The 24421-nt window shown below is 35.4% G+C and overlaps 1 protein-coding gene across 2 annotated transcripts in view; it reads left to right on the top strand.

The window, feature by feature from the left end:
* Positions 1-24421, top strand: part of CERT1 (ceramide transporter 1) — a 112757-nt gene that overhangs the window by 27436 nt on the left and 60900 nt on the right. For both annotated transcript variants that reach the window (XM_035014663.1, XM_035014662.1), the window contains exon 3: positions 4332-4448. In XM_035014663.1, the coding sequence (XP_034870554.1) occupies positions 4332-4448 (117 nt within the window). The remainder of the gene's footprint in view (positions 1-4331; positions 4449-24421) is intronic.

The following is a 24421-nucleotide window of genomic DNA, read 5'->3' as shown; positions in this document are numbered from 1 at the left end:
AAAAATTTTCATCAACAGGTGAATAAGTAAAATATGCTATGTTTATTATAATTCTACTCAGCAATAAAAAGAATCAGTTACTGGTAAGACATAACAAAATGGATATATATATGTAATATCAAAATAGACTAAGTAAAACCACTGAAGCACAAGAGTACAAACTGATTTCATTTACATAAATTCATTTAAAAATGCAAACTAATAAATAGCAGATGAAAGCAGATCCCTGGTTTCTGGAAGGTGTTGTCAGAGGGAGGGATTTTACATAGAGAGGATGAGGAATCTTCACAAGGGCTCATGTAAATGAAAACCTTTCCATCTTGATTGTGGCAGTGATTAAAATGGATAAAGTTTACTATATATTAATGATAAAAGTTCGTTAAAATTTTGGTTGACTTTCTTTGAATTTCTAAGTCATCTTACATTCTGTCCGCTGAATTTAACCTTTTAGATAGTCTTTTCATTCTACTCTTGCCTCCACCAGAGAAATCTTTTCTAAAGCACCCTGTCATACTTTTCTAATGTTGGCTTTTGCGTCTTCTCCATAACTCTGGTTCTGGCATTTTCCTTGTTGTCTTCCTGGGAAGTCCCTTTCTGCTTCTTTTCCTGGATCTCAAATGCTTCTTAATTCTCGTGGTTACTCTCTCATTTTGGTTACACATATCTACCAGATTTGAAAGGTAAATTTTTATTTATCGTCATGGTTTAGAATTGTCATACTGATTAAGTGCCTGGGTATAAAACCCTTAAATATCATTACTATACACTTTTTTCTTGGACTACTTAGTTTTCTCATAGAAGAATCTTCGTGCAGGCGGAATGGGAGCGAAGGAACAAGTGAGGGTGCTGGCTCTCTGGGAGTCAAATAGGGGAAAGAAATGAATATGAATACTTCCTTAATATGAGTATTTCCATATCTGCTTTTTTTTTTGTTTTTCCTTTCCCCACACCCACTGCTGTGTAGGACTGTCCTTACTTCTTAAATCTGTCTGATATCATCTCTCTGAGAGGTAAGGGTGGGGCCTCTAATATTGCACACTGGTAGAGCAGTAGGTGAGTAGTCACCAATGCTTGGGATTACAGGGATTCAGTTGCATCTTTTAATGACTCTTGATCAATTTTGTTTTCAGCTACACCCTTACCTTTACCTTTATGGCTACCTGATGCCTCCAGTTCCCTTGCTTTTCCATCATTGCATACAAATTGGCTTGATTTCTTTTTTCTTGTAGATGTTTAATTTTTAGCTTTCTCAAGCCTGCTAACTCAATTACCACATTCCACTTTTAAATCTTGTCAAGAGGCGTCTGGGTAGCTCAGCTGGTTAAGCGTTTGACTTTGACTCAGGTTATGATCTCATGGTTCTGGGATGGAGCCAGCGTCAGGCTCCCTGCTCATTGGGAGTCTGCTTGTCCCTCTCCCCCTCTCTCTGCCCCTCTTTCCACTTCTACACACGTGCTCTCTGTCTCTCATAAATAAATATAATAATAAATATTGTTGGAAATTTTTGTTTATTTTTCTCTGTGGATTTATGCCTCTTGTTCCTATAAGGTTATTTTGATTGATAGTGAAAGCTTTGGACTGAATGTGTCCTCCCAAAATTCATGTTAGGCTTTAATTTCTCATTGTGATAGTATGCAGAGGTGAGACCTTTGGGAGGTAATTGGGTTTAGATAAGATCATGAGAGTGAAGCCCACATGATGAAATTGGCACCTTTCTGGTGCCAATTTCTGGGATGAGGAGACCAGAGAGCTCTCTCTCTTTTATATGAGGACACAGCTAGAAAGCAGCCATCTGCAAACCAGAAAGAGGGCCCTCACAAACACCCTACTATGCTGACACTAAGATCTGGACTTGTAGCCTCCAGAAGTGTGAGAAATTTCTGTTTAAGCTACCCAATGGTATTTTTGTTATAGAAGTCCAAAGAACTAAGACAAACCAAGACACTAGATATAAGTGCCATTTACCTTTTGATAAATTTTTTTGTCCCTAACAATGAATTTTGACAGGGTAAAGTATGAGGCCCACCTACATTTTCCTTTCTGTTGTTGGCTTTATTCTGTAGCATGCATTCTCAGTGGGGACACAACTTGGTTTTTGGGAGAGTAAAGTAATCTGACTTGTGTTCATTGCATTTGTGTTTGAATCAAGCAGTTATCTGTTACATGTTGGGAGGTGTTGTATGTGCATTGACACGTGTGAGCTTGGTTGTCTAGACTTCAGTATTCTCTGAAACACATCCTTTTAAGAAGTCTGTCATTTTCTTTGCCCTGTAGACTTAGCTTGCCTTGCTTTTACACATTTTGGGAACTCAAGGCTTCTGTGTTTACAAACTCTGTATCCCCTGACAATTGGTTCATCACTCTTTTATGCCACCAACCTGTCAGATTGTTGATAGTAGAACTCGCTACCTTTTTTTTTGGTACATTTTCTGTCAACCACCATCTCTGTATATAGGTATGGAGATACTGCATCTCATAGTAATGGGTGACATTCCATTGAAGTTTTCAAATTTTTAAATTCCAGCTTTCTCGACTGTCATTTTATTCTATCTCTGTGCAACTCTGTCTATCAAAAGCTTGAATTTTCCACATTTCTAAACTTTGAAACAAGGAGAAGAAATCATAAGTGGTATACTTGGTAGATTTAGAAATTTGGCAAATTTTACATACTGATTTTAGATTTTATTAAGTCACACATGTCCAGAGGAAGCCTAGTGGTAGGTTTCTGTTTTCAGGAATATTTTAAATGTGGCACTGTACTCACTGGAAGATGGTGAGGAGGTTTTGAAGATGTCAAGGAGGAAAAAGTGTTTGCTGGAAAAACTAGTAAATTTTGAACTAATATGTATTTTATTTTCTAAAGCTTTAATGAGGTTACTAAACAACAATACAAACTGTAAAACATTTTCAGGAATGGTAGCTAGAAATATAATGAGAATGATTATGAAGTGAAAGTTTAAAAACTTCTGAGCTATTTATTTAGAGCAATAGACTGATCAGTTAAAATTATTTACTTGGTTGTTCTTTGCTCCCTCCAAGGAAACTCTTTTCAGTAGCTGGATTCCATTCTTAAGGCTTGAATATTTGGCATTTCATTAAATTTATAGTCATTATTGATGAGTGTTTAAATGTTGTCTATTATGTGTTTCTATGTTCATAATTACTGAAGCAGGGTATGCATTCTTGTTTTTTCCTTTTTCTTCTTTCTGTTATATTTTATCCCCACCATAGTCCGAACTATGATGTCGAGCACATTGTGATTCAGAAAATGCTTAACTTATATCTTTAGCCAGTCAGAACTATGATTTGTTGTTTTAATCTTAAAAGAGAAACTGTTTTGTAATCAAAAGAACATTGTGAAGTTACAATGTTTTTGCTAAACAGATAGGAGATAAAAGATTGATGCTGTTAAAAGGAGGAAAGAATAAAGAATAAATCTTGGAAATGCAATATGTAGAATCAGTTCATCAAATAAGTTTATTATTACTTTGACCAGAAGACTTTCTCCCCTCTAAGAATAAGATTATTCACAGGAGAAGAAATTGATTGACTCTCTATGCTCTGTCTGGTAGAAGAAGAGGTGGTATATGTGATGTGATCCTGTCATATTTGAATTCATTTACTTAGCAAAAATCAAGGATATAAAATAATCATTTTATATATTCTTACGAAGAATGTAAAAGACAACCAATTAATTGATATTTTCACTAGATGTTTACTTTTTGATGCAGGCAGTTTCTTCTATCTAACGTAGGTCTAATGTAATGTTTATTTTATTTTTGCTTTTCACTGGAAGCTCTCCTGGCTGTTATTATCAAAGACATTTAAAAAGTTAGAAGTTAATTTGAGATACTTTGAAGGAAATGTTAACATTATTTTGTGATAGAATGTAAAAATATTTTGTTTATCACATTTAATGAAATACAACTATTCATGATGAGAATTTACTTTTGAATAATGGAGGCAGGAAAAAAAGTAGTAAACACCTTCCCTAAAACTTATTTTGGTGGGTTTTTTTGTGCTTATGGTGACGTTCCCACTGGTTAAGCTAACTCAAAGCATTTGATGAAAATGTTAGCTCTGTTTTTTTAAATAAATTTATGTATCAACTCATTTGTAGGAATAGTTGGGTGAAACTTAGTTTTTGGAGCTCTTGTTGTGCTCTTTATCTGAGACATCTTCAAAAAAGTTATTTGAGTGGAAAAATATAAAAAAAATAACAGGAGTCTCCCACCAGCCAGAATGGATATGTTCATGTTTTTGCTCTTGGGTATAACACTTCTAAGAATATAATTAGCTTTGCTTTTCATTTTCTACTTTTTTCTCCACAGCCTCATGATTTTGATGAGTGCCGATTTGATATTAGTGTAAATGATAGCGTTTGGTATCTTCGTGCTCAGGATCCAGATCACAGACAGCAGTGGATAGATGCCATCGAACAGCACAAGGTAGGGGCTCCAGTGTCTACCTGTCCATGGAGGGTTAGGCAAGAGATTGACAGTAACTCCTTTAAAAAGTTTTGAGATGTAGGGGCGCCTGGGAGGCTCAGTCCTTAAGCATCTGCCTTCGGCTCAGGTCATGATCCCAGGGTCCTGGGATCGAGCCCCACAGCGGGCTCCTTGCTCAGTGGGAAGCCTGCTTCTCCCTCTCCCACTCCCTCTGCTTGTGTTCCTGCTCTTGCTATCTCTCTCTCTCTCAAATAAATAAATAAATTCTTTTAAAAAAAAAGGTTTTGAGATGTAATATGTGTTATTAAAAAGCTGAACATTGGGGCGCCTGGGTGGCTCAGTCGGTTAAGTGTCTGCCTTCGGCTCAGATCATGATCCCACAGTCCTGGGATCGAGTCCTGTATCGGGCTCCTTGCTCAGTGGGGAGCCTGCTTCTCCCTTTCCCTCTGCCTTGCTGCTCTATTGTGCTCTGTCTCTCTTTCTCAGATAAATAAATAAAATCTTTAAAAAAAAAAAAAAGTTGAACATTATTTGGGTGGTAAAGATTAAAGCAGTCCAGATATAAATTTTTGAAATAATTTTTTTCTAACACTTCAGTTGCTCTAAGGGAGTTTGTTATGACAAATATTTTTAATTGTTTTTTTTTTTTAAGATCTAATTGGCTTTATTAAACGATTCATGAGTTGGGCGGCACTCCATCTAGCAAGTTGAGAGGCACACCAACAAATGTTCTTCATTGTTAATTAAAACAAAATATACCCTTTTTTTAATAAAACAAATCTTGATTTTTATACTTAGGATTTGCTTCATAGTGAATGCCTTTTGTATGATCTGGATAAAAGGTTTTGAAATAATATTGGATGTATAACCCTAATATTTAGAAGCTTCAGTGTTAATTTTTGTAATTATGCATGCATTGTTATATTGATAATTCAAAATTAATACCAAATTGTTAAAGCATGATGATAGCCATTTGGGTAATTTCATAGTATAAACATTTGTAAATCATTTAATTTTTTCAAATAGGGAGCTGTTTAATAATAAACCTTTAGCAAGTATTTCCTTTGTAAATGTATAAGCCACATTCTTGTTATTTAACGTATGAATAAGGGGCATCTGGGTGTCTCAGTCAGTTAAGCGTCTGCCTTCCGCTCAGGTCATGATCTCAACTCAAGTCCTGGGATGGAGCCCTGTATGGGCTCCTTCCCTGATCAGCGAGGAGTCTGCTTCTCCCTTTCCCTCTGTCCCCCTCCCCCGTGCTCTCTCTTTCTCTCTCTCTCTGCCTCTCCCAAAAGAATAAATAAAATGTTTAACAAAAAAAGTGAATAAGTGCTATGTAGACTAAAGAAACGTGTGATATCAAATCTGCATTATTAGCTATTTTAGTTTATTATGATAAAATAAGGAATAGGGAAAGGTGTAAATTCATGATGCCATTCCTGAGTGTGACTTAAAAGAACTTTGTACTTATTCATATGCTTGTCTGTACTTGTTTGTTTGGGTTTCACAGAGTTGTAGTTGAAACACCTGTTTTGGTCATTTAACAGGTGCAAAACATGTACCCACACAACACACACACTAAAACAAGAAAAACCTGTCTTGTTTGAGGTATCACAGGTATATTCATTTTGATACTGATCATGCATTAGCTTTTATTTCTTGATTATTGATTATGAATTTTTCCTGGCATAAAGAAAACTGGCTGTGATGCCCATTTTTTCCCCTCTGTTTTAGCTTTAATATAATACTGATTTAAAATTCTGTTAATGTTGGGGCACCTGGCTGGCTCGGTCACAAGAACATGGGACTCTGGATTTCAAGGTTGTGCGTTCAAGCCCCATGTTGGGTGTAGAAATTACTTAAAATAAGATCTTAAAAATTTGTGAATGTTAGTTATCTTTATTACTTCAGAAAAGAGTCTAAAAATGGGAAGCAGTTTTCTTTTATGTAAAAGAGATGAGCTCGAATTCCAGATTCTGAATGCTTTGGGTCTAGGCTGACCTTAATTCAGACACTACATCCTCTGCTGCGTACCGTATGCGACTTTGGGTGTATGGTAATTTACCTCTTCTTGGTGTGTATAAGGAATACATGAGGTAATAGATGTAAGGTTACTTACCAGAGTGGCTGATATATTTTCTCATTTATGACAGTAGAAAAAGAAAGGGCTTTGGAGTGACAGTTAAATTTACTAAATTATACCTGTTGTTTTTGGATGAAGAATTCTGCATTCAGTGAGAGTTACTAATGTGCACATAAAGAGACAGTATTGTGTATTTAATCAGGGCCAGCCCTCTTACTAATGATTAAAGATGTTATTAAGTAGAACTAATTTTTATATTTTTAACTTATGACTTAAAGGCTTAATCAGCTAATATAGATTACAGGGCTGGTTTTTCTGTTTTAATTAAGCATATTTTATTTTGCTTGTTTTGCTTAGTAAAGCCAAACCAGAATTCTCTGCAAGTTCCCATTTTGTATTTTCTCCTTGAGTGAAGAAGGATGCATAAAGCATGTTATTTCTTCCCTATCATTGATTTCTTTGCATCTTTGAACAATGGATAGGTATAATCTTTGGGTCTCAGGGGCATCTGGGTGGGTTAGTCAGTTAAGCAGCTGACTTTTGGTTTTGGCTTAGGTCATGATCTCAGGGTCCTGGGATCAAGCCCCATTCAGTGGGAAGTCTGCTTGAGAATTTTCTCTCTCCCTCTCCCCCCATGCACATGCGCACTCCCTCCCTCTCTCTCTCAGATAAATAAATCTTTAAAAAAAATAATAATAGTAATAATCTTTGGGTCCAGAGCAGTGTGACTTAAACTGAGATAACAGATTTTGGGTAAATTTAAGTTCTTAGAAAAAGGTTCCAAAAAAAAAAAAAAGATTCAACAGCAGGATTTCAGATACATCATACAGACTTTTCCTTTCTGATTTCTACAAATAGTTGATTAATAGACAGTGAAGGAGATATGTTAATTGTTATTAATAGTTATTTAATTGTAATATAAATTATGTGATATGTGCCAACTAAGCAACATATCAGTGAATATTTAAATTGACTATGAATTCCAAAAGTAAGTTGCCTGAGTTACTAAACTAATTCTTAGGAGGGAGAAAATTCAAATGCAATCACTATACATATTCAACAAAGTTTTTTTTCCCATAGACCAGGAAGGGAGGTAGTGTAGTGAGGAAATGTTTCCTAATTCATTCTTCAGTATCACTAAAGAATATTGAATGTGGAACCTAAATTTAGTAATTTTACTATTATGCATGCATTGTTATATTGATAATTCAAAATTAATACCAAATTGTTAAAGCATGATGATGATGATTATGATGATAACGACGACGATAAGAGCTCCTACTTATCACCCAAGTACTAATCATTGCATTATGTACTTCATGTGTTTATTTTCTCCCTACTCTCCTGAAAGGTGAGGGAAGTGCTGTTTTATAGTTTTATAGTAGAGGAAACGAAGTTTAGATTAAATTTAAGTAACTTGCCTGAGATTCTTCTGCCTTTTAGTTCATGGATTCTTTGGATTCAATTTTATGTTGATTCTGCTTTCTATCAGTTCCACTGGGAGATTCTGAATATTTGGAGGGGCAACTTGGTGGTTCATTCAGTTAAGCATCCAACTCTTTATTTCAACTCAGGTCTTGATCTCAGGATCGTGAGTTCAAGCCCTGCGTTGGGCTCCAAGCTGGATGTGGAGCCTACTTAACAAAAAAAAAAAGACAAGTGAATATTTGGAAATAGTTCCCATAAGCTTACCTCCTTTAGATTGTATCATTTGAGTTCTGCCATATATGTGAAAGACAAATAGGAACTCATCTTTCTGCCCATGGACTGTCAAAAAGGACATTATATTGTTTTGGTTAGTGTTGGAGTGGTGGATTCTGAGGTCTGATAAATATGGGAATGAATCCTGGCACTACTGCTTATACTTCTTAATAGCTGGATGACCTTGTTCAGTCACTTAGAGGAGGAAAGATGACAGTATGCTGTTTGGTGCCTTCCCCCTCACACCACCCTCACTACCCCCACAAAAACAGAAAAACAAAGCAAGCAAAGTAACTCAACCAAATTTGTTGTACTTCAAAGTTGATGAGTTCCCGTCCTTCCAGCTCATACAGTTCTATTTACACTTACTTCCTCATTACACCACCTGCCCTTACAGTGACACAAGACACTTGGAACAGTGGGCCTTTTTCTCTTCTGATGTCGTCAGGTGGGCCTTCATTCCTTTTCTTGTTCTTAAGCCTTTGTTAGGGCTTCCCTGACAGGTTTTAGTAATTTTTAGTATCTGGAAGAAGTTGGAGGTTTCTGCTCTTTCCCTCCCAGGTGGCCCTTTTACTCATTCTAATAACTGTGTATCAATCTGTTTAACACACACTCGTATACACCAAAAGTTCTATCTTACACGACTTCTTTAATAATAATAATGTGGTGGTGGTGGTGATAATGGCTAACATTTTTGAGGATTAATGTACGTCAGATATGGTGATAAACATACTTTATCTCCATTTACTCTCACAGTCTTATAAGGTTAACATTATTATCCTATTTTTATAGATGAAGAAATTGAGACAGAAGTTAAGTAATTTGTCCAAGGTCAAATTGCTAATTAGTTAAAGGAGCCAGCATTCAGACCCAGGTCTGTCTGACCTGAGAACCAGAGCTTTTGGCCAACAAGCACTTCTGCCATCCTATAAGTATGTATTTATGTGAAATAGATTTTGTTGACTTAAACCGTCAGACTTCTTGAATCACAATATTCCCATAGTTTTTATAGTTCTTCGTATCTCTAGTGTTTATTTTAGACCATAAGCTCCTTAAAGACTCAGATACACAACTTTGTAGGAATCAGCAAAGCATTGGACACATAAATTTTCCAGTTGAAATAATTTACAGTATTTTGTAAAACAGATTTTATGGAAGAAATTTATGATATTTGAAGTTTTTGTTTTTCCTTTAATCTTCATGTTTGCTGTTAGAATGATTTCTGACAGAAATATAGCAGATTCTATATTCTCTGTCTGCTGCTGTTTTTTCTCCTTGGTATTCATTCCAAAATAACTTGCTCACTAGAAGAAAAGTTTTAAAAAGATGATTCTTTGATTTAAATGTTGGCATTATATTGGAAGTTGCATAATTCATTGTGACATTAGACAGTAGCCCCTGTGAAAGAAAGATATTCCTGAGTTCATTCTTAAATTCAAATATTCTATTTCGACTTAAAATATACCAAGGGGTGTATGTATACCAGACCAGTAATTTTATTTTGATATAGTGTGCTCGCTTTACTGTGTGGAGTGCATTTGTATTCTGCATTTCTCCTTAAGATTTGAGACACTACTAAGTAAATGATTTTTATTTTCTTTTCTTTTGAGAGAGAGAGAGAGCTAGCAGGGGGAGGGACAAAGGGAGAGATCGATAGAGAACCTCAGGAGGCTCCATGCCCAATGGGCTCCATCCCATGATCCTGAGATCATGACCTGAGGTGAAATCAAGAGTTAGACCCTTAATCAACTGAACCACCCAGGCACACCTAAGTAAATGATTTTTAAAAGATAAGGTTTTTATTGCTGTTTTTTTAATCTCTTGGCCATCTCTCATGTTGTCTTGAGGTCCAATGAGATAGTGTTTGTGAAAATCATTTGAAAACTAAAAGCTGTCTGAATGTAAAGATTAAGGTGTTGTTTTTATGGGTTATTTTATTTGGGTTTTATTTGAGTTATTTGGGAAATATACTTTTCTACTAGATGTGTCTGTGTATTGTCAAAGGGCCTCTGTGAACATTTTTTGCATGATTAGCTTATCAAAGAAATGTGATAAGCTATTTGTTGATGCTATTATTTACAAGAATCATAAGATTATTCCTAGGATCTTCAATTGCAATAAATGTGATTTTGACTAAACATAGTTTCTTCTTACCAGGAAAGAAATATACTCCCCCACCCCTCAAAAAAACTAGCAGGAAGGTTCTCCTGGTACTAGCGGATTTAAGAATCATGTTGAGAAAGTTATGCTGTTTGGCTCTGACAGTTTGTGGTAATCATGACATTCCTTTATTTCCATAAGGGAGAACCTTAGTAGATCTGAAATTTTGGTGATCATGGGCCACGCAGACTTTCCCCACATTTTGGAAATTATCCAAGGATTGAGGACTCATAGGAAGATACATAGTTAGGGAGGAAGAATCCAAGTGGTAATTATTATTAGTGTTTATTTTCTGTAATGGGAATTTGCAGGCAGTTGTTTTGTAATTTAATGTTTATAAATTTATTCATATCCCTTTGTGAAGGCCCACTAATTCATATCTGAAGCTCTGTTGAATACTTTCAGAAGAAAGGTTTATTCTCAGCCTGAGAAGTTTAGGGATTTCTGAGGAAATGAAGTGGAAAACAATTTTTGAAAAAAAGTTACATATTTTGCTTGAAATGAGATGGAGTATGAAAAAAGTTTCTTACCAAAATACTCTCATGGTTGAGCCACCTAAATGATGCCCAAAACTCACTTTAAAGACCTCTTAAAAACTGTTCTTTGCCATAATGAAATAATTTTTCCCATGCTGTCTCAGAGTTAACTTGATTTTGGTGCTTTTTCTCTGTTTTTAAGAGCAGTTTCTGCTTATTTGACACTTTAATTTCTTTTGTCTTAAATTTGACATAAGCTTATTAGGAAACTATTTTAGAATAGCTAGATGGCAGAATATACTTGTTAGTTCTTAGCACTTCTTAAATATCAAAGTCATATAAAGTCATATTATCTCTGCCATATTTAATCAACTGTAATACTGGAAAATGTTCTTAACAGATACTAGAAATTTTTCTATACTTGTCTGCTTTATAAATGATTATCGTATAAACTTAGCTTTGCATTTTGAGTCTGATTTACTTGGCAAAGACTTAAGAATGCAGATATAACTTTTTAACCACTATTTTTAGTTTAGTTTAGTTTTTATTTATTTAAGTAATCTCTACACCCAACATGGGGCTTGAACTCATGCCCCCGAGATCAAGAGTCACACGCTCCTCTGATTGAGCCACCCAGGCACCCTTAGTGTATTATTCTTTGTGTAAGTAATTTCATGTGACTGGTGGATTACAGCCAGTTCTCTGTTTACCTGTTTGCGTCATATCATGGTGATAGAGGGAAGAAGAATGGAATCAAATTTTACTTTTCCTTTACATTCACGAGTTCTCATTTTTGAGAGAAGTGTAAGTCTAGCAGCTGCCAGAGTAGTCAAGGGTCTGTCATTTTCTCATAGAAGTTGTAGAAAAACGAAGTAGTTGGGATCACAACTGGACTACAATAACTAGCAAAAAAAACTTCCTTATGTTTCTGGATGTTTCTCTCCTTAAGATTAAGAATTTGGTCAGTTCCTACCAGTGGGAGTTAATTGCTAAATTGTTTACAGTAGTAATCTATACATGGTTAGTAAATTTTTTTTAACACCTAAGTGTAGATTCTGCACACTACCAGCCAGCACTTTTGAGGTTGGAGGTGAAATCAACAAAACAAAATACCAACCTTCTTTAATATTCTTAGTGTTCTGGAATAAAAATAATTTAACTGTCAAGGGCTTTTAAAATAACTTCGTAAGTTTTTGTTACCTGGAATTTTTGAAAGCTGAATTCTCCTGAGCTGACATCTGCATTTTGTACTTCCATATGATGCCTAAATACTCAGTAAAGTATATCATATAGAAAAGAGAGAATGTCATTAATTTATATCAGCCATGCTCTTCTATCTGTGGAAGGTGTTTACCTTTTACCAAGATGATAAAAGAGGAATCCAAGGATTATACGTTGGTGAAAAAACGAAGATATTTAGGTAGCTAATCATACTAACTTTGTAGCCAGTTGAGATATAGCTTGACAACATTTTATGTCAAAAAGACAGGGAGAGCCCTATAAATCAGTAAGAGAAGTTTACACAGCTCAAATAAAAACAAAATTAGCCAAAAGACTTGAACTGGCACTTCATAAAACAGGATATTCATATGGATAATAAACATAATGAAAAGGTACTCTATGCTGTTAGTCATCAGGAAAATGCAAATTTAAACCACAGTGAGGTACCACCATCCACCAGGCAGTGTAACTTTAAAAAATAATAATAAGAAGAAATAAAAAGAAAAAAAGGACTTAATACCAGTGTTGGTGAGGATATGGAGCAACAGTTGTAAAATGGTGCAAACACTTTGGGAAACACTTTTGCAATATCTGCTAACACTGAACATAGTTGTCCAGATCAGATGAATATTGAAAATTTGAGAAGATCACACAGGTATTGATGTCATAGGTCCATTTATTTTAATTAAGGTTTTTAGGTTACAGGGAATACAGGCCAATCCATGTTAACCTTGAGAAATGGGAATATTGCCATGAACCAAGAAAAATTATAGTGCGCTACCTGCAAAGAAAACTGGATCTGTATACTTAACTGAGTGTTGTTATTGTTAACAAAACTCAGTTACTCTATCACCTGCCTCTCCCACCTACAGTTAATGTAGCTTAGTTTCATTCTGTTTTCCTCTTTCATAGTTCCTGTTTAACAATAACTTTTGCTCTCCCATCCTCTTAGTTCCTTTTTTCTTGGTTTGTCATGACCTTTTCCTGTTTGGCTTCTTTTCAGCTTCAGCTCCTACTCCTCACTGCTCGAATCTCTTGGCATTTCTCAAAGTGAATGTCTTAAGAAAATCTCATTGCCTTTTCACTCCAGGTTACTATGAATTGGCCACTCTTGGTCCATTTATAATTAATTGCATATTTACTTGTGCTTAAAAGGTAGGGTGGGATTGGCAGTTATACAAATAATAATGTTCTGAAAATGTAATGTATAATTTTGTATAGCATTTACCAAATTTGCAAGGTTTTATAATACCACATATTTGCTGATGTGGGAAACAAAGGCAAAAGAAAAAAATTAAATTTCCTTACTGCCTACAGCCCATTGACGAGTCCTTAAAACAGGCACTTGGCTGCCTCGATGTTAATACTTTGCTAAGGGCAAAGGTGCCTGGGTGGCTCAGTCGTTAAGCGTCTGCCTTCAGCTCAGGTCATGATCCCAGGGTCCTGGGATCGAGCCTCATATCAGGCTCCCTGTTCAGAGGGAAGCCTGCTTCTCCCTCTCCCACCCCCTCACCCCCGCTTGTGTTCCCTCTCTCGCTGTCAAATAAATAAATAAAATCTTAAAAAAAAAAAAAAAAGTACATCAATAGGATGATTACCAACATGTATCTTGGGGGGTAGAGATAAAGGAAGTTTCCAATGGAATTTTTATATGTTAAGGGAGACTTACAGGATCCTGCAGGATCAGGATAATGTTAAGCTAAGATTACCTTTTGCCTTTAGCAAAGTTGTTTTTTTTTTTTTTTTTAAGATTTTATTTATTTATTTGACAGAGAGAAACAGAGAGGGAACACAAGCAGGGGGTCAGTCACACATCACAACCCCAGTGCAGGTCTTGCTGCCCACCAGGCCCTGTCCCTGTGCTTTAATAAAACTACCGTTTTGCACCAGAGACATCTCAAGAATTCTCTCTTGGCTGTTGGCTCCGAACCCCATTTTCTACATCACTTGCCACTGGCAATTTAGATGAATATTACTCTATTCTTTATTAGTCTATAATTAGCTTACAAAATGTTTCTTTAGATAAGGTTTTTAAAAGATAATCTAGAGTTCAGTAACTGTCCTATATTATAACTGTAGAAATTATTAAAACGAGGCTTTATGCTACAAAAGTCATTTTTTTTTACAGTTTTCGTATTTGAATTTTTATTTAATCAGGAGAGAATATTTCTGACAGTCACCAAGACAGATGGGATTCTGTTTTTTCTGGTTGATGTAGAAAAGTAATGGTGGGTGGCATGGCTTACGCATTTGACATCAGTGGAAACTATTCTCTAATTTTACTTGCTGAGTTTATTGGACATTATCTGGGAGAAAATATTTCTTAAATCAAAGAACACAAAACAGCTCTTCTTCATCAAATCTTTTTAGCTAATAGCCTAAAAAATTTTTTTTTCTCACATGGTCTTCATTGTCTGGTAAATATTCTGGGTTGGTTTGGAATTAGAAACAGTAAGAATAGGTAGCAAAATAAATGAGTATCCTACAGGTTAAAATGTTATCCTAGCTGAAAACAATTCTTGTCATTTTTCATTCATGGAAAGCCCATGACCTTGACAGACAAGATAAGATGGTCGATAGGAGTTCTATCACTGTTCATTTTCTAGCCCTTTTTTCTTTTCAGAAACATCCCTTTGGTCTGTAGAGGGATAGAGGAGTAATTAGGTATTGTCATCATTTAATTCCCTTTCTCTGTTTTCCCATTGCCATTCTTTAGTTCTGGTCTCTGAGTGACTCGTTTGGATAAATTCTCCAGCTTTCTAACTGCTTTTAAGTTTTGTTCCTCTTAAAATCCTATCTAGTATAGCCAGAGTAATTCTTTAAAAATAGATATCTGTTTCTTTACTTCCGGTTTTAAATCCTGTTTGGCTTCCTATTTCCCGTAAGATCAAGTCCATACTATGCTTATAAGGCACTGTTAGAGGGAGAAGTAGAATTATACTAAACTCCTATCAGCATCCATATTCATTTACTATCCATTATTTAAAATGTGTTACATCAGGATTGCTGTAATGGGAGTCTTTTGTTCTAGCATATCTCTGTTGTAAGGAGATATTACCTGTTTTGAAATAGTGGAACTTGAAGAAATAGACAAGGAAGTAAGAAGTGTGCCTCACAGTGAAGAAATCTTTAACAATACTTTGTAGTATTTATATTATATCATAAGTGCTTGATAAATGTTAGCTACTGTATTCCCCCTTCACCCCCAACACAGGCAGGATATTCCTTTATATTGCTACTCTAGGAACACTTAATAGGAGAAAATAAATTTTTAGAAAGCTAGCAGCAGACGTAACAAAGTATCAGTACTACTCTTTTAACTTTCTTATTTTATGGTTTGCCCCCCCCCCCCCAAAAAACGGGCCAATGCATATTTTCTTTCAGAAGGAAATTCCGCAGGTGTGGGATTAAAAAGTCATAATTGTATTCTTTTTATCTAATTGCAAAGAGGGGATAGTGGCAAAACAGTTATTGTTGCTTTTTGAAGCTCCCTTAAATGTCCCAGTATGAGAAAAATCAGGTTTTACAAATGTTTAAGCAGTATTTGCAGGTTTATTGAAATGTAAGATTATAATTAGCCAAGGAAACTGGAGTTCTTAGAACCATAAATTCTTCTCCGCAAAGATCCTAAAAGAAATACATGCACATAAAATGGTCAGCAGATGAACATTCTTTATTATTCTGGGACTTTGGCCCCAAACCTAAAATTTCCAAAAAAGGTATGTACTCCTTTTTTAGGGAGTAGGGGAGAAATTGAGATCTCTATCAAACATGAAAAAATACCCATAACTTATTACTGAGTGGAAGAAAAGCTACAAAACAGTATAGTATCATTTATGTACAAATGTGAGGCTGTACATGCAAAGAAGTATCTGGAAGAAGGAACATTGGTCGTTTCTAAATGGCCTAAATTTTCATTTTCTTTTTTGTAGTTTTCAGTATTGTCTGTATTGTTTGAAATATTTACAGTAAACATATATCACTTGTACAAAAATAAAGTAATAGAACACATTTTTAATCTTCCTCACTTAAAAAGGGTCATAAAAACGAATAGTACTGGTAAAGTTAGAGTGAAACGAAGACCTGCATATTCTGCACATGGAATGTACATCAGTGCAGTCTTTTTGGAAAGTACATGACAAGAGATGTCAAAAGTGCTCATACCCTTAAATCTAGCAATTCTACTTCTGAGAAACTATCATAAAAACACAACTCACCTGCAGAAAAATGCTTTATGTAGGAAGGCAATAAATACTAAATGCAAAGACAAAAAAAATCCACGGGCCTAGTAATTGGCCTAATAAATACCAAAATTATAGTACAATAAAACACTAACAAAGCTATATTATAAGGAGAAAATTATATTAGATGGAAAGGAAAACAGGATATAAACTTTATCTCAGGGGCTCCTGGATGTCTCAGTCAGTTGAGCGTCTGCCTTCGGCTCAGGTCATGATCCCAGAGTCCTGGGATCGGGCTCCCTGCTCGGCAGGGAGTCTGCTTCTCCCTCTCTGCTGCTCCCTCTGCTTGTGTTCCCTCTCTTGCTGTGTCTCTCTCTGTCAAATAAATAAAATCTTAAAAAAAAAAGAAAAAAAAACTTTATCTCAATAAGGTTTTGAGGGGGAAATATACAGAGAATAAGGAAATACACCACAGTGAAGAATAACTCTCTCAGTTAAAAAGATTGAAGGTAGTTTTGTATTTTTTTCCTTATAACAGGCAGGTACTACTTTTAAAAACTAGAGTGGGAGTGGGGCAACAAAATCTAATCAGTAGAACTATTCTCAGGATTGGTTTCAAAAAGAGATTTGAAAGAAATAGAAGCAAAGTCTGGATATTGAGACAATATAGCTTAATGGTTAACATCATGGGCACTTGAATCTGGAATTAAATCCTGGCTCCCTTACTTACCTGTTGTGTGACTCTGAAGACATTAAATAAAATCACCTGTAAAATGGGTATAGTAATAGTACCCATTTCACATAGGCTATTTTAAGAATTAAATGAGATAATGTACTTAAAGTGTTGGCATCATGCCTGGTACAAAGTAAATATCCCAAGTTTAGCTTTTACTGTTGTTAAAATGCATTCAAGGTGGCTTTCTGGAATTAATATCTAAAACTTTTTTTTTAGAAAGTTACTCAACCCTCTAACACTAGGGTGGAAAATTTGTTTAACAGACTGTCTTTATACCACTTAATTTGATAGTTATCTAGTTATTTCTTACCTCCATTTTAATGTCACAGAAAAAAGACAGTTGGACCTCCAGACTCCCTTAAAGGAGGAATTGTTTTAAAAGGTAAGTCTGAATTTCGGAGTGTCAAAATTCTTTAGAATCATGATTATCTTTTGTGTCACTGATTGTGACAAACAGCTTTTAGTACAGAGGAAGTACTTGGTAGCTTACTAATTTCCCCTTTAGCTATAAGGATGTATTATGGAATCCAAAGCCTAAATTATAAGTGCAAGAAACGGAGTTCTGAAGTCAAGAAAAGAGTGGGGGTAGCTGTTGTTACTCTCTATTTCTACGGTACCATATTATATTTGGGCATTTTTGTAGTACTTTGGATTGTAATAGGCAGTGTCTAATTTCCTTATTTAACATTCTTTTAACACTTAACTAGGGTGTGTGACAAGGCCCTGTTTAACACCTCCAGTTTCATCTCACTACAACACTTGGCCTGTTTAGATATTTCTGTAAAGGAAAGCTCATCTCATGTTCCAGTAGAAGAAAATGCAAAATAAATAACCAAGTTCCATAAATGACCTTCAAATGATCTGTTTGATACTGGATTTTAAATTATGATACAAGAATGGGATCTGAAAAGAAAATCTTTCTGGGACTAATCTGAGCAAATGTTCTATTTTCCAGTATTATTTGAAAAAAAAAATCTCGAGAATAAGCAAATATTCTAGTGGAGTGCTGCTGGGATTTAGGCAGAATATGATAAAATCCTCTCTAATACCATTTTCTTAAATATATTTTAAATTCTCTTTGATTCATAAGGTGATGTAATTCCTGGAAATTATTCTGAGTTGACCTTCTCCTCATATGGTACATTATATCAGTGAGTTGTTTTATCTTTCCATCTGGTTCAACAAAGGACTGCCTTACATTTGGCCTCCACTGCATATGTGCATTTTAGACTATGTTTAGGTATTCAGGTTTAATACAGAGAATTACAGTCCTAGACTACCTATATCATTTTAAAGATAAGAAAATTAAGCCCAAGAAGGTAGTGACTGACTTGTAGAGTTTTCAGTGGTTATAGGGATACTAGAACCTTCTCTTTTATCCTTGGGTTCTTGCAACTTCGGAGGCAGCTGCTCTGTGGGGCAGTGGGGGTGGTGGTGTCCATAAGTATTTAAAAGGCTAAGTAGATGAGATTTTAATGTTTATGGGCATGAAGTTGTTATGCCAAATTTTCTTATCTCAAATAATATGTTTATGTTTACTTAGACAAAAATAGAATTGTTGCCACTGCAACTTATATATTTTAAATCACAGTTATATTGGTTAGTGTCTTGCTTCTCATGTGGTTTGCTTTAAAATAATCCTGAATGTAAGGTGTAAGGATGCTCACAGCTTAGCAAGCTTATTTGGTTTTATTATGGGTTTCAGAATTTTAATTTCTGGAAAATGCTCCATTTTTTTTTTTTTAAGATTTTATTTATTTATTTGACAGAGAGAGACACAGCAAGAGAAGGAACACAAGCAGGGGGAGTGGGAGAGGGAGAAGCAGGCTTCCCGCCGAGCAGGGAGCCCGATGCGGGGCTCGATCCCAGAACCCTGGGATCATGACCCGAGCCGAAGGCAGCCGCTTAACCGACTGAGCCACCCAGGCGCCCCTGCTCCATTGTTTTTATGTTAGCATTTAATCTTGTATATTCTCTCTTTCCATAGTTAAAATGGAAGGAGACAGCGTAGTTGGGGGCAGAGGGAACTATGCCACTAATAACTAGATGATTTTTGACACCATAAGGAAGTTACTTCATTTCTGTCTCAATTTCTTTGCTGTGTTTCTTGCTGGAGAGTATTATTAGGAAAAAGATTAAGCTTTTCAAAAGGTGGATGCTGTTAAAATAAGTCAGCCTTTTTGCTATATTTTTTAACCACTGCCTTTGGAGTCTAGATGGGATGATGAACAGATTGTATAAAATTATATGTTTCTCTCTCAACATGATTAAGCCAAAATACAAAATTTAATTGTGACTTTGAGGAAGTTTTCTTTTCAAAGCTGTTCTTAGGTATTTCTGTTGTTTTATTAAATTCATAACTTTGAACCATATGATTTAATTTATCATGCCTTTAATTTTTCTCAAAAAGTCAAGATACAGAGGGTAAAGGTACACATAAAGGAATTAATCTAGAGGTTACTATTGTACTTTGACCCGTAGTAACCTTTGTATCAGTTTTCCAAGTATACTGCTACTTGGAAAATGCTACTGATCCCCTCTAGTGGCCAAAAGATTGTGGGTTTTTTTGTTGTGAGGGTTTTTTTGGGTTTTTTTTGGTTTTAATAAAAAGGAATATATAATAAAGGTGTGGTCTCATTGTATTTAAAAGCAATAAACCTTGTTCTATATAGGACGTATACAACTAAGTGTTTCACTGAGCAAAAATAGCATTCTATGTTTATGCAAAACATGTTCAGGAATCTGGCTTATAAACACGCAAATTGGGAGAGAAGGATATTTTTGCAAAGTAACTGTATTTGAATTCTGCATTATTAATTTTAGATAGAATTTTGTGTTTTCAAAATATTATATATTGGTAATTAGTGGTTTTAAGTAAGCTCAACTTCTTTTTTCTTGTGGAACAGTGAGTGGGATTAAGAAAAAGCTAGCGTACCATTGAAGTATTAGTCCCAAAATCATACCAATGAGGTTTTGAAAGCATGTTACCATTTTTAAGAACATTTAACAGAATATCAGTTGTGGCAATAAAGTAATTTTTTCCCATTTCCATCCTTGCTTCCCTCACCCCACTTTGCCTTCAAAAAGCATACCTTATAAATTCAGGATGAGTATTGTTGCCTTCGGAGTGAACATCTTGGGAAGCCAAAGGAGATGTCAGAAACATTGCCCCTTTTCAGAATAGTTTTATAACTTTTCTTTTAGAAATATTTTTAGCACCTATGACCAAATATTTTTAAAATATTGATATCTTTGATGATAGATTAGATTTTTTTAGAGAAATCTAAAACTAAATGAGAGCCACATTATGTGAATAAGAAAGGCAGTCAAGCGTAACTATACAGTTTGAAGATATTTCTTTTTTTTTTTTTTAAAGATTTTATTTATTTATTTGACAGAGAGAGACACAGTGAGAGAGGAAACACAAGCAGGGGGAGTGGGAGAGGGAGAAGCAGGCTTCCTGCGGAGCAGGGAGCCCGATGTGGGGCTCGATCCCAGGACCCTGGGATCATGACCTGAGCCGAAGGCAGACACTTAACGACTGAGCCACCCAGGCGCCCCTGAAGATCTTTCTTTAAAGTAATGAGAGTATTCTTTTTTTTTTTAAGATTTTATTTAGTTATTTGACAGAGACACAGTGAGAGAGAGAACACAGGCGGGGGGCGGGGGGAGTGGTAGAGGGAGAAGCAGGCTTCCCAGCGGAGCGGAGAGCCCAATGTGGGGCTCGATCCCAGGACCCTGGGATCATGACCTGAGCCGAAGGCAGACGCTTAACGACTGAGCCACTCAGGCGCCCCAGTAATGAGAGTATTCTTTAATTTTTATTCTGTGACTCCCAAAAATGATTTGATCCATTTTGTGGCTATGTCATAAATTACTCTGAACATTGTGGTAATACCGTCAGGAATGTTTTCTGCAGTGTCAGTATCATTGGCACAATTATAGACATTTCCAGAATGACTAGATTTTATTTTATTTATTTATTTATTTATTTTAAAAGATTTTATTTATTTATTTGACGGAGACAGAGACACAGCGAGAGCAGGAACACAAGCAGGGAGAGTGGGAGAGGGAGAAGCAGACTCCCCGCTGAGCAGGGAGCCCGATGCGGGGCTCGATCCCAGGACCCTGGGATCATGATCTGAGCCGAAGGCAGACGCTTAATGACTGAGCCACCCAGGCGCCCCTGGAATGACTAGATTTTAAACAGTGAGGATACATCTGTGTGAATATATGTATATTTAACATTAATTTGTATTTAAGTTACCTTTGTGCAGTTGTTGACTGAAATAGTGTGACAAATGAATCTCCATTATTTAAATTGGATAATAGCGCAATTGCTTATAGTTTATTTCTTTTTCCTTGGAATGACTTTTTATGCTTCATAATGGAATTTATTTAAGTGAAACTTGATTAGAGGTAGAAATACAATTACACTAAACTCTTAGCCTCCACATTCAGTTATTAGCCATTACTTAAAATGTACAGCACTATCAGTTATTGCTGTAGTAGAGTCTTTTTTCTATCATGTCTTAGTTGTGAGGAAATATTACTTGTTTTGAAATAGTGGAACCTGAAAAAATAGACGAGGAGATAAGTATGTTTTATGGTGAACAAACCTTTAGAAAAACGTGGTATTTCTGTTTTGTTTCAAGATCTTAAAAGAAAAGATCTTTAAAAAATAAGCAGTTTTTACTTCCTCTAAGACTCATTGACAAAAAGCAACTAGATAGAGAGTGTAGATTTATTTGGATTTAAATTTCAAATTGTTTGGTTTTGAATATTTTGCAAATAAATAATCCAAAATCTATTTTAATACTATAAAATTTCTATTGTAAATCAGAGGATGGTTCTGTATTTAAATAGGAAATTCAGATTAATTTCTGTTTAGAAATGAATGACACGTAGGTATCTAAACAACTAAGAAGTACCTTATGTTTTTAGTCTGTTACTGATAGATTCTTATTTTTAACTCCAGTCTTCAATATTTAAATCTAATGAGAAACTTTACCAAACCAGTACGATTAAAGTGTAGAAAGACTACACTTAGAAAGTTAGTGTTATTGTCAAAAGAGAGGAGAAGAAACTAGAGCCATTTTAGGTAAAGAACCTAGTAGCTTAGAATAAAAAAAAAAAAAAAAAAGAACCTAGTAGCTTAGGACACAGTATTTCAAAAGTCTTACTTTTTGTGAGCTATATGATTGGTGTAATTAGAATTCTCTTTTGGTGGGATTCTATTATATGGAAACAAGCTTACCTTTTTTTCTTTATTTTATTGAAGTACAATTTACATTCTTAAAATGTATCCATTTTAATTGGACAGTTGAGTTTGGACAGTTGTAATCTGTACCCCCAAATTTCCTTGTGCCTCTTTGTAACCATTGCCCCCATTGCTCCCTGGCCTACTTCTTTTGTCATAGATTAGTTTTATCTTTTAAAAAAAAAAAATCAATTTTCTTGAGATACAGTTTACATAAAGGGCATGCTTTACCCTTTCATTAATTTTTTCTGGCACAAAAATACTTATTTTGCTTCATCACTAAAACATTGCTTTGCTTTGAGATGAGGAGTGGTAAGTCTTGGAGAAGAGCTTTGATTCCAGGCAGTCTTAAGTTTATATGTAATTTGTTAGTAAATTGATAGTTAAAAATGTATTGCAGTATCTTTCATAGAGTTTTTATATAAACAAGCATTATTGAAGTATGACAATTTCACTTTGAATGTTTGGCAACCAGTATATCGTGGAAGTTAGAATTTTAGGAGACTACTGGTTTTCACATGGATAAATTTCTAGTCTCTTTGCCTAAGATATTTCTTTCTTTTCCGTGAGCTATTGTGTGCTCTTTTGGTTGTGGATTCCTCTTCCTCCTTTCTCACTCTTCCTCCCTCCTTTTCCTCTTCTTCATAGAATAATAAACTTAAGTTTAAATGAAGTGTTACTGAACCGGAAAAATGTTCTGAACTAGTATTAATATCATTTACATAAAAATGATAGCATGAACATTTTATTAATTAAATCAGTATAAAAATTTAATGTTCTTATACCTAAAAGAATGTTTTTCAGTTAGAATGATGTCTTGGGCTGATGAATGGATAAAGAAGAGGTCGTGTGTGTACACACACACACACACACACACACACACACACACTGGAATATTACTCAGCCATCAAAAAGAATGGAATCTTTCCATTTGCAGTGATGCGGATGGAACTAGAGTGTATTATGCTAAGTGAAATAAGTCAGAGAAAGACATACCATATGGTTTCACCTCATATGTGGAATTTAAGGAACAAAACAGATGAACGTATGGGAGGGGGTTAAAAAGAGAGGGAAACAAACCATAAAAGACTCTTACCAGTAGAGAACAAACTGAGGGTTGATGGAGGGAGGTGGATGGGGGATGGGCTAGATGGGTGATGGGTGTTAAGGAGGGCACTTGTGATGAGCACTGGGTGTTGTATGTAAGTTTTGAATCACTGCATTCTACTCCTGAAACCAATATTGTACCATACGTTAACTAACTAGAATTTAAATTAAAAACTTGAAAAGGGAAAAAAAAGAATGATGTCTTGGGTAAACCAGTAGCTGTGTAGGAAATGTAATGGATTTTCAGGAACTAGAACACAGAGGATATAAAATGTCAGTAGAAATAGTTTCTATAATACATTGTACTTAATTTTAATGATTCCTAATCTTAATCTTGAAAATCAAATAAGCTAAAAAAAACTTCTAATTGTTGCTACTAGATGTGATACCAAAAATGATTAGATATTATTTTACCTGCTAAGTTTAGTGACTAGAACTAAAGTTATTCATAGTTGTTTTTAAAAATAACTGTAGAAAGTAAGCAGAGATCCAGAACACTTGAGCAGGTTTTTCAGGTACTTGGAAGTTACTTTTTTCAAATGTTCAATTCTTTTGTCTATATCATTAATACTGCTTTTGTCTTAACAAAGGTGGGCTATAAAATTGGTGCTCTGAAGAATGCCAACCCCAAGTATTATTACAATGCGGAGTTTAACTGTACCCCAATATCCAGGAGTTCAATTAATTATCTTCCATGGTGTGATTACTTAACAGACTGACAAAATTGACAACTTACTTTCTTTTTTTTTTTTTTAAAGATTTTATTTATTTATTTGAGAGAGAAAGAGAATGAGAGACAGAGCACAAGACGGAGGAAGGTCAGAGGGAGAAGCAGACTCCCCGCCGAGCAGGGAGCCCGATGCGGGACTCGATCCCGGGACTCCAGGATCATGACCTGAGCCGAAGGCAGTCGCTTAACCAACTGAGCCACCCCGGCGCCCCTCTTTTTTTTTTTTTTAAAGACTTTATTTATTGGGGCGCCGGGGTGGCTCAGTCATTTGGCGTCTGCCTTCAGCTCAGGTCATGGTCCCAGGGTCCTGGGATCGAG

The sequence above is a fragment of the Mirounga leonina genome, unplaced genomic scaffold (genome assembly GCF_011800145.1).
Source record: "Mirounga leonina isolate KUSES-001 unplaced genomic scaffold, KU_Mleo_1.0 Mir_168, whole genome shotgun sequence".
In the NCBI taxonomy this organism is placed as follows: Eukaryota; Metazoa; Chordata; class Mammalia; order Carnivora; family Phocidae; genus Mirounga; species Mirounga leonina.
Note: the sequence above shows the minus strand (reverse complement) of the source record. Positions and strands in the feature narration are given on the sequence as shown.